General features: G+C 42.8%; 1 protein-coding gene across 3 annotated transcripts in view; it reads left to right on the plus strand.

Moving 5' to 3' along the window:
- Positions 1–14581, plus strand: part of dnah7 (dynein, axonemal, heavy chain 7) — a 222361-nt gene that overhangs the window by 69228 nt on the left and 138552 nt on the right. For all 3 annotated transcript variants that reach the window (XM_045206528.1, XM_045206529.1, XM_045206530.1), the window contains exons 20-21: positions 2380–2573; positions 14174–14372. In XM_045206528.1, coding sequence (XP_045062463.1) covers positions 2380–2573; positions 14174–14372 — 393 coding nt within the window. The remainder of the gene's footprint in view (positions 1–2379; positions 2574–14173; positions 14373–14581) is intronic.

Here is a 14581-nt window from a genome sequence, read left to right on the forward strand (position 1 = left end):
AAACGTCATACAGTGGAGGCTCCTCAGCGGAGGAAGGGGAGGACCAACCTCCTCAGTGAATTTCATGAAAATAGAAATAGTCAAACATTAATAAAGTTATATTTTTTAGATTAAACTATACTAAATATATTCACATGTCACCAAATAATTAATTAAAACACACTGTTTTACAATGAAGGTATAATAATACAGTAGACTCAACAGCACTATGTAGGGTAGCATCATGGTTTAGTCGGAGGACAGCTAGTGTCCCTCCTCCTCTAGGTACATTGACTTCAATACAAAACCTAGGATGCTCGTGGTTCTCACCCCCTTCCATAGACATACACAGTAATTATGACAACTTCCGGAGGACGTCCTCCAACCTATCAGAGCTCTTGTAGCATTAACTGACATGTTGTTCACCTAATCAAAGGATCAGAGAATTCATCTAGTACTGAAAGCTAGCTTTGCAGTGATAAAATGTGGTGAGTAGTTCACTCAAAGAGAGAGAAAGACAATAGTTGAAACATTTTAAATACTTTTTTTATTTTTATTAAAGAGAAGCAAGAGAGTGAGAGAGAGAGATATTTTTTCACTTACTTAGCTGGTGAATGCAGCTAGCAAGTTTAGCCTACTCAAACACCCGGCTCAAACAGAGAGGGATGCTATGTTACCTAGCTGGCTATGGCTGTCCAACACTGGAACTTTTCCAAGTCAAGGTAAGGTCTTGGTTTGATTAATTTATTGCCACCAGGGACCGCCGGTGTAATTGCTAAACTGTACACTGTACTGCATGATTATAGAGGGTTTACCAACGCGTTAGTTCTTGTAGCTATGTTGTTGACTTGAAGTTAGCTAATATGGTGACAACGATGTTGGCTGTGTGTAGCGATTAGCGTTTATGATATGGCAGTTCGGCTTGGAACGTTTTTTTTGCCTGGTCACAGACAGCTGATGTGTTGTGCACTGAAGTCCACAAGCGAAGGGAAAAGGTGAGAGGAGGAGAGCGCGTAGATGCGAGAAGGAATTATACAACGATCTGGCTGCTTTGAAAGTGAACTGTGTTTGCGTGTGATCAGGGGTGTATTAATTCTGCAGATTCTGTAGAAAAAGTTTCTTAAACAGAAGCAAACGGAATGAAACTGGGATAAACATACCCAAATTTGTCCAATACAAACTCTCGTTTGTAACTGTTGGACTAATGATTACACCCTAGATCAGCTAGATGCAGGCAAGATTGTGCAAGGCGGTATTGAATATGTCAATGTCTGTCACCTTGATTATGCAAATTTCTCTCAACCTGTGCACCTACGTTGTAAACTTTCATTCATAGGCTAGGTTGTAGCAACCTCATGATGGGTATAGGGAAAATATGAGTTTCACGTAGTAGCCGAAACCTATCGATGTTAACGTTAAGCTGGGTGAATGGAATATGAATATGCTGTAATAGAAATAAGGCCATGCTCATAAAAATAAATAATAGTTCTTAAACGACACTTTGCCTTCCCGGCGCTGCTGAATCAAGTGCTAGGCGCCAACAGCGTGAAAAAAATACAATAAATAGGAACGCAAGGCTTTATCATTGGGTTTTTTACAGAAATGTTTGGTGATCGACTAGGAATGCCTTAGAGATGGACCAGTTTATCTAGGAGAACAATGAAAGTGTTTGAGTGTTTTAATGATAAGAAATTAATAAAAGTGTTTAGGAGTGATCCATGCTCAATCAAGCACAATCATTAGGTTAGACAAAAATGTTAAGCTGCCCCATTAAGGGACGGGCCGTTACCGTGGTAACTTGGACAGTCGCTTGTTTGTGATGAAAAAAACCTCAGACGGCGATATCTTCCTAGCAGCAGACAGTTGACGCAAACTCAAACTGACATTGAAAAACAACCTAGTGTGTGAAGAAAACGATATCTGGCCAAGAAACACAATGGAAAAGTCACACTTTAGTAGCCTTTCTTGTCAATTTGACCAACTTCTACATGAGGCCTGTTCCCAAATGCTCTGTGTGACCACCCGCCAACGTGTCTGGTGAAATAGACATTCTTACCTACCAATGACAAAATATACCTGCATTTAGTGGGTGGCAGGTGTTAATTTCCAACCCTGCAAACCACCCCAAAATAGGTCACTATAACTAACACACAGCCTATGAAAACCTTATTACTACCATTAATACTACTACAATTACTACTGCCATCACTGCCACTACTACTATTTCAGAACCATAAATACTTCAAGACTAGCAAGCACACCACATTTATTTCAGTAAATGTCATTTTCTAGTTATATTAATTTAAGTCCAAAATTTGATGTAGCAATCGCAGATTGCTCCTTTAATACAGGTCAGACCCAGATTATTGGAAACATTGAATGTCCCTCTATTCCTGGCAGGACAAGCACGTGCTGGCCGTGGTGGCCATCGACCAGATGTTGGAGAAGCTAAAGAAGTCAAACGAGTTCCTGGAGCTGATCCTGAAGGGCCTCAATGAATACCTGGAGAAGAAGCGTCTCTACTTTCCACGATTCTTCTTCCTGTCCAACGACGAGCTGTTGGAGATCCTCTCTGAAACCAAAGACCCCACCAGGTAAGAGCACTGGCGCTAACCTTATACCTGTTCAGACCTGGGTTCAAATACTATTTGAAATCATTCTATATACTTCACTGGGCTTGAATGAACTTGCTTAGCGCAATGGAACCAAAGGAATAGCCTGAAAACAGCAAACCCTGTCCATCTGGCACGCCAGTCAGGGTAAAGCAAACGCTAAAATGACTGTTACAGTCCTATCCGTGGAGTGCAATTCAACTGAGGCAGCCAATCACTAGCTTGATTGTGACACCGCTGAAATTGATTGCTCTTGAAAACTCACAGCTCAGGACGTTGGTGTAAGACTTCAGGGACACACTCACCACTTGTTAGGAAGGACTGAACTACACTGAACAAAAATATAAACGCGACATGTTTCGTGAGCTGAAATAAAATATCCCAGAAATGTTCCATATGCATAGAAAGCTTATTTCTCTCAAATGTTGTGCAAAAATGTGTTTACATCCCTGTTAGTGAGCATTTCTCATTTGCTAAGATAATCATTCCACCTGACATGTGTGGCATATCAAGAAGCTGATTAAACAGCATGATCATTACACAGGTACACCTTGTGCTGGGGAAAATCAAGGCCACTCTAAAATGTGCAGTTTTGTCACACAACACAATGCAACAGATGTTTTGAGGGAGTGTGTAATTGGCATGCTGACTGCATGAATGTCCACCAGAGCTGTTGCCATGTTCATTTCTCCACCATAAGCCGCCTCCAACATCGTTTTAGAGAATTTGGCAGTATGTCCAACCGGCCTCAAAACCGCAGACCATGTGTAACCACGCCAGCCCAGGACCTCCACATCCGGCTTCTTCACCTGTGAGAAAGTCTGAGTCCAGCCACCCAGACAGTTGATGAAACTGTGGGTTTGCGCAACCTAAGAATTTCTGCACAAACTGTCAGAAACCGTCTCAGGGAAGCTCATCTGCGTGCTCATCGTCCTCACCAGGGTCTTGACCTGACTGCAGTTCGGCTTCCACTGGGACGCTGGAGAAGTGTGCTCTTCACAGATTAATCCCGGTTTCAACTGTACCGGCCAGATGACAGATGGCGTCGTGTGGGCGAGCGGTTTGCTGATGTCAACGCTTTGAACAGAGTGCCCCATGGCGGTGGGGTTATGGTATGGGCAGGCATAAGCTACAGACAACAAACACAATTGCATTTTATCGATGGCAATTTGAATTCACAGAGATACTGTGATGAGATTCTGACATCCATTGTTGTGCCATTCATCCGCTGCCATCACCTCATGTTTCAGCATAATAATGCACGGCCCCATGTCACACGGATCTGTACACAATTCCTGGAAGCTGAAAATGTCCCAAGTTCTTCCATGGCCTGCATACTCAAAAGACATGTCACCTATTGAGCACGTTTGGGATGCTCTGGATCGACTTGTACGACAGCGTGTTCCAGTTCCGCCAATATCCAGCAACTTTGCACAGCCATTGAAGAGGAGTGGGTCAACATTCCACAGGCCACAATCAACAGCCTGATCAACTCTATGCGAAGGAGATGTATGTGGTGGTCACAACTGATACTGACTGGTTTTCTGATCCACGCCCCTACTTTTTTTTTTAAAGGTATCTGACCAACAGATGCATATCTGTATTCCCTGTCATGTGAAATCCAAAGATTAGGGCCTAATACATTTATTTCAATTGACTGATTTCATTTATATGAACTGTAACTAAATATTTGAAATTGTTGCATGTTGGGTATATATTTTTGTTCAGTGTATATTATATTATTTTGTGGGTACGATCTTAGCTATATCAGTGGAATAGCTATCTGTCAATTGTTAGGTTAAGTGTTGGATATCACCTTTGGTTGCATTGATATCTTAAAAAATGTATTTCTCACATGCACAAGTACAGTGAAATGCTTCACGTGTAAGCCCTACCCAACAGTGCAGTAGTATTCAATATCAAAATAGTATAACTAATAAAAACATGATAAATACGACAGGAAACTACACTACAGGAAGCTACATCTCTACTTTGCTGTTATAACAGCCTCCACTCTTCTGGGAAGGCTTTCCACTAGATGTTGGAACATTGCTGCGGGGACAAGCGCATTAGTGAGGTCGGGCACAGATGTTGGGCGATTAGGCCTGGCTCACAGTTGGCGTTCCAATTCATCCCAAAGGTGTTCGATGGGGTTGAGGTCAGTGCTCTGTGCAGGCCAGTCAAGTTCTTCCACACCGATCTCGACAAACCATTTCTGTATCGACCTCGCTTTGTGCACGGGGGCATTGTCATGCTGAAACAGGAAAGGGCCTTCCCCAAACTGTTGCAACAAAGTTGGAAGCACAGAATCGTATAGAATGTCATTGTATGCTGTAGCGTTAAGATTTCCCTTCACTGGAACTTAAGGGGCCTAGCCCGAACCATGAAAAACAGTCCCAGGCCATTATTCCTCCTCCTCCGCCAAACTTTACAGTTGGCACTTTGCATTGGGGCAGGTAGCGTTCTCCTGGCATCCGCCAAACCCAGATTTGTCTGGGGCAGCTCTAGCAGGGCAGAAATTTGATGAACTGAGTTGTTGGAAAGGTGGCATTCTGTGATAGTGCCACGTTGAAAGTCACTGAGCTCTTCAGTAAGGCCATTTTACTGTAATGTTTGTCTATGGAGATTGCATGGTGGTGTACTCAATTTTATATACCTGTCAGCAACGGGTATGCCTGAAATAGCCGAATCCACTAATTTGAATGGGTGTCCACATACCTTTGGTTGTGTAGTGTATATACAGGGTCAGTGTCAGTATCAAATGTACAGGGATACTGGAGTATTTGAGGTAGATATAGATAGACATGCAGATGTAAGCAGGGAATGAGAAAGTGACTGGTAGCAGGATAAATAATAATAGTAAGCAGTATGGCAGCAGCATAACTGGTGTGTGTGTGTGTGTGTGTGTGTGTGTATAAGAGTGTCAGTGCATGCGTGATAGGCTGATATAGATGTAAACAGGGATGAAAAGTGACTGGTAGTAGGAATACATAAATAGTTATGGTAATATAATAATGGTAATATATACAGTGCATTTGGAAAGTATTCAGACCCCTTGACTTTTTCCACATTTTGTTATGTTACAGCCTTATTCTAAAATTGATAAAATAAAACATTTTCCTCATCAATCTACACACAATACCCCATCATGACAAAGCAAAAAACATGTTTTTCGAAATTTTGGCAAATTTATTAAAAATAAAAACAGAAAAGATTATTTACATAAGTATTCAGACCCTTTGCTATAAGACTCGAAATTAAGCTTAGGTGCATCCTGTTTCCATTGATCATCTTTGAGATGTTTCTACAACTTGATTGGAGTCCACTTGTGGTAAATTGTGTAGAGGCACAGATGTCGGGAAGGGTACCAAAAAATGTCTGCTGCATTGAAGGTCCCCAAAAACATAGTGGCCTCCATCATTCTTAGATGGAAGAAGTTTGGAACCACCAAGACTCTTCCTAGAGGTGGCCGCCCTGCCAAAATGAGCAATCGGGGGAGAAGAGCCTTAGTCAGGGAGGTGACCAAGAACCCGATGGTCACTCTGACAGAGCTCCAGAGTTCCTCTGTGGAGATGGGAGAATCTTCCAGAAGGACAACCATCTCTGCAGCACTCCACCAATAAGGCCTTTATGGTAGAGTGGCCAGACGGAAGCCACTCCTCAGTAAAATGCACATGACAGCCCGCTTGGAGTTTGCCAAAAGGCACCTAAAGGAGTCTGACCATGAGAAACAAGATTCTCTGGTCTGATGAAACCAAGATTGAACTATTTGGCCTGAATGCCAAGCATCACATCTGGAGGAAACCTGGCACCATCCCTGCGGTGAAGCATGGTGGTGGCAGCATCATGCTGTGGGGATGTTTTTCAGAGGCAGGGACTGGGAGACTAGTCAGGATTGAGGAAAGATGAACGGAGCAAAGTACAGAGAGCTCTTCGATGAAAACCTGCTCAAGAACTCTCAGGACGCTCAGGACCTTAGGCGAAGGTCCACCTTCCAACAGGACAACTACCCTACACACACAGCTAAGACAATGCAGAAGTGGCTTCGGGACAAGTCTCTGAATGTCCTTGAGTGGCCCAGCCAGAGCCCGGACTTGAACCCGATCGTACATCTCTGGAGAGATCTGAAAATAGCTGTGCAGCGACACTCCCCTTCCAACCTGACAGAGCTTGAGATGATCTGCAGAGAAGAATGGGAGAAACTCCCCAAATACAGGTGTGCCAAGCTTGTAGTGTAATACCCAAGAATACTTGAGGCTGTAATCGCTGCCAAAGGTGCTTCAACAATGTACTGAGTAAAGGGTCTGAATACTTATGTAAATGTGATATTTCCGTTTTTTATTTTGAATAAATGTGCAAACATTTCTAAAAACCTGTTTTACTTTGTCATTATGGGGTATTGATGAGGGAAAAAATTTTTTAATACATTTTTGAAAAAGGCTGTAATGTACAAAATGTGGAAAAGTCAAGGGGTCTGAATACTTTCCGAATGCACTGTACATGATAACAGGAGTAATAGTGACCAGTAGCATGATAAATAGAGAGATACTAATGGTAATGCAATCAATAATCAATGAACAGCAGCGTAGTGGAAGTAATAAATCTAATCAATAATAATTTTTCCAACAACATAGGGGGAGCAGTAGTTGATATCCATTTAACAGTCTTATGGCCAGGGGATAGAAGCTGTTTACGAGTCTGTTGGTCCTATCCTTGATGCACAGATACTGCCTGCCGAACGGGAGCTTGGAGAACAGTCCATGTCTTGGGTGGCTGAAGTCTTTGTCAATTTTCCGGTCAAGGGCGGTGCAGTTGCCATACGGTGATACAACCAGTCAGGATGCTCTCGATGGTGAATATGTAAAAGTTTCTAAGGATCTGAGGGGCCATGCCAAATAATTTCAGCCTCCTGAGGGAGAAGAGGCGCTGCCGTGCCTTCTTCACGACTTTGCTGGTGTGAGAGGTCCATGTTAAGTCCTCAGTGATGTGGACACCAAGGAACATAAAGCTGTTGACCCTCTCCACTGCGGCCCCGTCGATGTGAACCCCTGTTTCCTGTAGTCCACGATCAGCTCCTTGGTCTTGCTGACATTGAGGGAGAGGTTTTCCTGGCACCACACTGCCAGGTCTCTGACCTCCTCCCTGTAGGCTGTCTCATTGCCGTTGGTGATCAGGCCTACCATCGTTGTGTCGTCAGCAATCTTGGTGATGGAGTTGGAGTTGTGCATGGCCACACAGACATGGATGAACAAGGAGTACAGGAGGGGGCTAAGCACACACCCCTGGGGGGCCCCCATGTTGAGGGTCAGCGTGGCAGAGGTATTGTTGCCTACTCTTACCACCTGGGGTCGGCAGGAAGTCCAAGATCCAGATGAAGAGGGAGGTGTTCAATCCCAGAGTCCCAAGCTTGGTGACGAGCTTGGAGGGCACTATGATGTTGAACGCTGAGCTGTAGTTGATAAACAGAATCCTCACATTGGTATTCCTCTTTTTCTATTTGGGAGAGGACATTGTGGAGTGCAATAGAGATTGCATCATCTGTATAACTTATGGGTCGTTTTGCAAATTGGGGTGGGTCCAAGGTGTCTCAGATGATGGAGTTGATGTGTGTCATGACCAGCCTTTCAAAGCACTTCATTATTACATATGTGAGTGCTACAGGGCCGTAGTCATTAAGGCCTTAGAGTTTTTTGGGGACAAGAATGATGGTAGTCATCTTGAAACGTGTGGAGATTACAGACTGGGGCAAGGAGAGGTTGAAAATCTCAGTGAAGACGCTTGAGAGCTGGTCTGCACATGCCCTGAGGACACGCACTGGAATACTGTCTGGCCCTGCGGTATGTTGACCCGTTTAAAAACCTTATTGGCCACCGGATCAGCGTGGGCTCTCATGCAGGTATCTGTGTGGTTTTTGTCGAAGCATGCATAAAAGGCATTGAGTTCGAGAGGCATCGTTGGGCAGATCACGGCTTCCTTTGTAGCCCGTAATGTACTGTAGTCCCTGCCACATGCGTAGAGAGACAGAGCCGTTATAATAGGATTCCACCATGTTCCTATATTGTCCTTTTGCCTGTTTGATGTCTATGCGGAGGTCGTAGCAGGACTTCTTGTATGTGTTTGTGTCCTCAGCCCTAGCCTCTGGGTTGGCTGCAATAGCTCTGTGAGCAGTAGCTCTGTCCTTTACCTTAGTGTTAATCCAGGGCTTTTGGGGAAGCGTCGAACCGTCACTGTGGGGACAAGGTCGGCAATGCATTTCCTGATGAAGCCGGTGACAGAGGTGGTTAGCTCGTCAACGCTATCGGTGGAGTCCTGGAACATGTTCCAGTCAGCTCTAGACCATGTTTCTACGGAGCGCGTCATGGGTACTTCCTGTTTGAGCTTCTGTTTGTAAGCAGGAGGATAACCAATTTATTGAAAATGAAATACTGAAATATCAAGTTTCCATAAGTGTTCACACTCCTGAGTCAATAAATGTTAGTATCAGTCTTTCTTGGTAAGTCTCCCAGAGCTTTGCACACCTGGATAGTACAATATTTACACTCTAAAAAAAAATATATATATATATTCTTCAAGCGCTCAAGTTGGTTGTGGATCATTGCTACACAGCCAATTGCAAGTCTTGTCATAGATTTTCAAGTTTATTTAAGTCAAAACTGTAACTAGGCCACTCAGAAACATTCAATGTCGTCTTGGTAAGCAAGTCCAGTGTATATTTGGCCTTGTGTTTTAGGTTATTGTCAGCTGAAAGGTGAATTTGTCTCCCAGTGTCTTTTGGAAAGCAGACTGAACCATGTTTTCCTCTAGGATTCTTCTTGTGCTTAACTCTATTCAGTTTTTTTATTTTATTTTAATTATTTTTTTACTCCCTAGTCCTTGCCGATGACAAGCATACCCATAACATGATGCAGCCACCACGATGCTTAAAAATATTAACAGTGGTGCTCAGTGATGTGTTGTGTTGGATTTGCCCCAAACATAATGCATTTTATATTCTGGTCATAAAGTTTCTTAGCGACATTTTTGGCAGTTTTACTTTAGTGCCTTATTGCAAACAGGATGCATGTTTTGTAATAGTTGTATTCTGTACAGGCTTCCTTCTTTTCACTCTGCCATTTAGGTTAGTATTGTGGAGTAACTACAATGCTGTTGATCCATCCTCAGTTTTCTCCTATCACAGCCATTAAACTCTGTAATTGTTGGTCTCATTGTGCAAACCCATAGCAGTTTCCTTCCTCTCCCGCAACTGAGTTAGGAAGGACACCTTTATTGCACACAGAGTGAGTCCGTGCAACTTATTATGTGACCTGTTCAGCACATTTTTACTCCTGAACATTAGTGTTGCCATAACAAAGTGGTTGAAGACTTATTGACTCAAGACATGTCAGCTTTTCATTATTAATTCATTTGTAAACATTTCTAAAAACATATTTCCACTTTGACATTATAGGGTATTTTGTGTAGGCCAATGACACAACATCTCAATTTAATCCATTTTAAATTCAGGCTGTAACACAACAAAATATGGAAAAAGTCAAGGAGTATGAATACTTTCTGAAGGCACTGTATTTGGAGTCAGGAATACCAACACTTTGTCTTTTCTTAAATAAATAAAAAAAGAACTACAGTAACTGTTGGCATTTCAGTTTCCCGCTGTACTGAAACCAAACCGTGCCGTTACCCCAAAAGCGCAATACCTACTGAACCGTTACACCCCTAGCCATGGGGGTATCTTGTCAGAAAACCATGTTTCAGAAAAACAGGATATTACAATTACGAGAGTCCCTTTGAGGGAAGTGGTGGCTGGTTTTCTCCTCGCCTTAGTCTTACCAGGACGCTTGCTCTCCTGCCTTTATTTCACTGGCGTTTCCTCTTGGTTTAGCCCGAAGATGAGTCGAGGTTGATGCCGGAATTGAGGTTATTAACTGCCGATGTTCCAAAGTTTTTGTCAATCATAGAAAATAATAGTGGACACATTTAGTGAAAAAAAGAAAAGTAAAGATAAATGCCAAAAGAGTCAGAAAATAGAAAAGTCGGGTCGGAGCACGCAAGACGGCAGCCATACAGTACGGTGTCATGTCTCTTTTAATGTGTATCAGATGTTAGGGTTGTTTATACAATAGATACGATGCACTGTAGCGGTTGGTCATACAGAGGCTTTACAGTAGTGGTGGCATTTGAGTTCCTTCCATACTGAGGTATATGGGCATATTTACATCGCAGGTGTTTGTCACAACTCCTGTTCAGAGAATAACCTTCCAAAGTCTAATATGAACAGAACACACAAACTTGGCCACTACATACACTTAATTCAGCAAACTTTTTTCTTTCTTTCTCCTAACCACCTCATTAAGACGGCTCAAAAGAGATGGAAATAAGGAGAAGATGAAAAATCCTGTACTTACTGTGGGAATTTAATTATATAACGTCTTCTCCCCACGTCACTCTGCCCTACTTACTCCACTGTGGCTGATAAGCATGCCTTGTCCTATTTCACCCAAGGTATTTGGTTTATAATGAATGTGATTTCAGACAAAGGAGGCTCAGCCCTTTACTCTTCTTCATCTCGATTTCTTTTTTTTCCCCCTTCCAATCTCCACTCATGCCGCCTCGTGCAGTCACTGACTTTTCTGAAAAGACATAATTTTCCAAACACCTACTGTAGTTGGATTTTGGCGAGGCGATGAATCTGTCGTGAGGCTGAATAGGACCTAGTGTGCCGTCTTAATGCCCTGTTGAGCAAGGTTGCGCCAGTCTCCCGTCTGTAGAGCTTTACCGCAGTCCTTTCTGTATCAAAGTTTGGCTAGACCATCCCTGTCAACCCACACAACCTTTTCATGCAGCCCCACACTTTCTCCATCACCACTGCTAGGTTGCCTTATGATTTTTTTTATTTTTTTTATTTTTTTATTATTAACAGCTGGACTGCCCTCCTTTTTTCAGAATCTAAAATAAAAAATAAAAAAATGTTCTACTTCAATCCAACACAAAATAACGTATTACAAAGTAATTTGTCACAGAAAGCACAACAAAAGGCTTAGGCGTGGTGTGCTGCTTGTGTCGTGTGTGAGATTTGATTAGTCTCTCTTGTGTTCCCCGACTGGTGGTTAGAGGACAATCAATAGCTGATTATCATCGGGATTAGGCCAGATGCAATAGCTTGCGTGCTGTGTGAATAGCTATAATTTTGTTGATTTTCCAGGCAAACACTTGCATGCAATATAATAATCACAAGCAGTAGGCCTAAACAATATGCTCCTACTGTGGCAGTGTTATACAGATGGGGAGGACCTACTTGTGGGAAGTGATACATGGAAAGCAAGGACTTTGCCACCCAGGAGGGGCAAGATAAATATGCTACTTACAGTTAGATTATGTCTGCTATTTAAAGGTATGATTAATCCTAAAATCTAAAGTTTGTTAGTTTCGTGGCCTAGGATGATCTAGAGGTGTAAGCCGCTGCATCCAAAACACACATACCACTGCATGGGTTCATTTACATCCCACTGCTATTTCAGCATACTCTCTCCTCTATCATTCCTCTGTATCTATCCTATCCAATAAACAACAACAAAAACATGTTTGTCAGTTTTGATATGATAAAAGTGGTCTGAAGTCTAACTCTGTCCATGTTCCATGCAATATGTTTTGTGCATCCGGCTATAGTCCTTCAGTGCATTCGGAACGTATTCGGACCCCTTTTTCCACATTTTTTTACATTACAGCCTTATTATAAAATGTATTAGTGTTTTTTCCCCCTCATCAACCTACACACAATACCCCATAATGACAAAGCAAAAACAGGTTTTTAGAAATGTGTGCAAATTTATAACAAACAAAAAACTGAAACATCACATTTACATAAGTATTCAGACCCTTTACTCAGTACTTTGTTGAAACACCTTTGGCAGCGATTACAGCCTTGACGCTACAAGCTTGGCACAACTGTATATAGCCTCCCTACTGTTATTTTATTTTACTTCTGCTCTTTTTTTCTCAACACTTTTTTGTTGTTGTTTTATTTTAAGAAATAAATGCATTGTTGGTTAAGGGCTGTAAGTAAGCATTACACGGTAATGTCTACACCTGTTGTATTCAGCGCATGTGGCAAATAACATTTGGTTCGATTTGATATTTGGGGAGTTTCTCCCATTCTTCTCTGCAGATCCTCTCAAGCTCTGTCAGGTTGGATGGGGAGCATCGTTGCACAGCTATTTTCATGGCCTCTCCAGAGATGTTCGATTGGTTTCAAGTCCGGGCTCTGGCTGGGCCACTCAAGGACATTCAGAGATTTGTCCTGAAGCTACTCCTGCGTTGTCTTGGCTGTGTGCTTAGGGTTGTTGTCTTGTTGGAAGGTGAACCTTCGCTCCAGTCTGAGGTCCTGAGCGCTCTGGAGCAGGTATTCGTCAAGGAGCTCCCTGTACTTTGCTCCATTCATCTTTCCCTCAATCATTACTAGTCTCCCAGTACCTGCCGCTGAAAAACATCCCCACAGCATGATGCTACCACCACCATGCTTCACCGTAGGGATGGTGCCAGGTTTCCTCCAGACGTGATGCTTGGCATTCAGGCCAAAGAGTTCAATCTTGGTTTCATCAGACCAGAGAATCTTGTCCTTTGGGTGCCTTTGGGCAAACTCCAAGCGGGCTGCCATGTGCCTTTTACTGAGGAGTGGCTTCCGTCTGGCCACTCTACCATAAAGGCTTGATTGGTGGAGTGCTGAAGAGATGGTTGTCCTTCTGGAAGCTTCTCCCATCTCCACAGAGGAACTCTGGAGCTCAGTCAGTGTGACCATCGGGTTCTTGGTCACCTCCCTGACCAAGGCCCTTCTCCCCCGAATGCTCAGTTTTTCCGGGCGGCAAGCTCTAGGAAGAGTCTTGGTGGTTCCAAACTTCTTCCATTTAAGAATGATGGAGGCCACTGTGTTCTTGGGGATCTTCAATGCTGCAGAAATATTTTGCTACCCTTTCCTAGATCTGTGCCTCTACACAATCTTGTCTCGGAGCTCTACGGACAATTCCTTTGACCTCATGGCTTGGTTTTTGCTCTGACATATACTGTCAACTGTGGGACCTTATATAGACAGGTGCGTGCCTTTCCAAATCATGTCCAATCAATTGAATTTACCACAGGTGGACTCCAATCAAGTTGTAGAAACATCTCAAGGATGATCAATGGAAACAGGATGCACCTGAGCTAAATAGCGAGTCTCATAACAAAGGGTCTGAATACTTATGTAAATAAGGTATTTCTGTTTTTTATTTAATAAATTTGCAAAAATGTCTAAAAACCTGTTTTCACTTTGTCATTATGGTGTATTGTGTGTAGATTGATGAGGAAAAACATTTATTTAATCCGTTTTAGAATAAGGCTGTAACATAACAAAATGGAAAAAAGTCAAGGGGTCTGAATACTTTCCGAATGCACTGTATATGCTCCTGATGAACTTAGGTTTTGGGGTGAACTAGGCCCATATTTTTTTACTACTTTGTGTCCCAAGTGGGTGCTACAAATTTGGGCTAGTATACATCCTAGTGAAAAATGTGACATACATTAAATCCATTGTTGTCCCCCTCTTTCTATAGAGTTCAGCCTCATCTGAAGAAGTGTTTCGAGGGCATAAATGACGTGGTGTTCACAGACGTTCTGGACATTACCCACATGAAGAGCAGCGAGGGAGAGGTGGTGGAGCTCCTAGATATCATCTCCACTTCCAAGGCCCGCGGCCAGGTGGAGAAATGGCTCCTAGAGCTAGAGATGGGCATGATCAGCTCCCTGCATAAGGTACAGTTACATTACTAAGGGCAAATCCATTGATTTTCTAACAACATATCTAATATCAGTATCTAAGGTCTGCTTCAAAATATGATTGATTTGCTAAATTGGAAAACTGACCCTCGACCAGTATTTTGAGAGAGAATGTACAGTGTCATCGACACCCACAATACACTGTACCATGGGCTGGTTAGGCAATCAGTTGGGCTAGATGGAAT

The sequence above is a fragment of the Coregonus clupeaformis genome, chromosome 23 (genome assembly GCF_020615455.1).
Source record: "Coregonus clupeaformis isolate EN_2021a chromosome 23, ASM2061545v1, whole genome shotgun sequence".
Taxonomy (NCBI): Eukaryota; Metazoa; Chordata; class Actinopteri; order Salmoniformes; family Salmonidae; genus Coregonus; species Coregonus clupeaformis.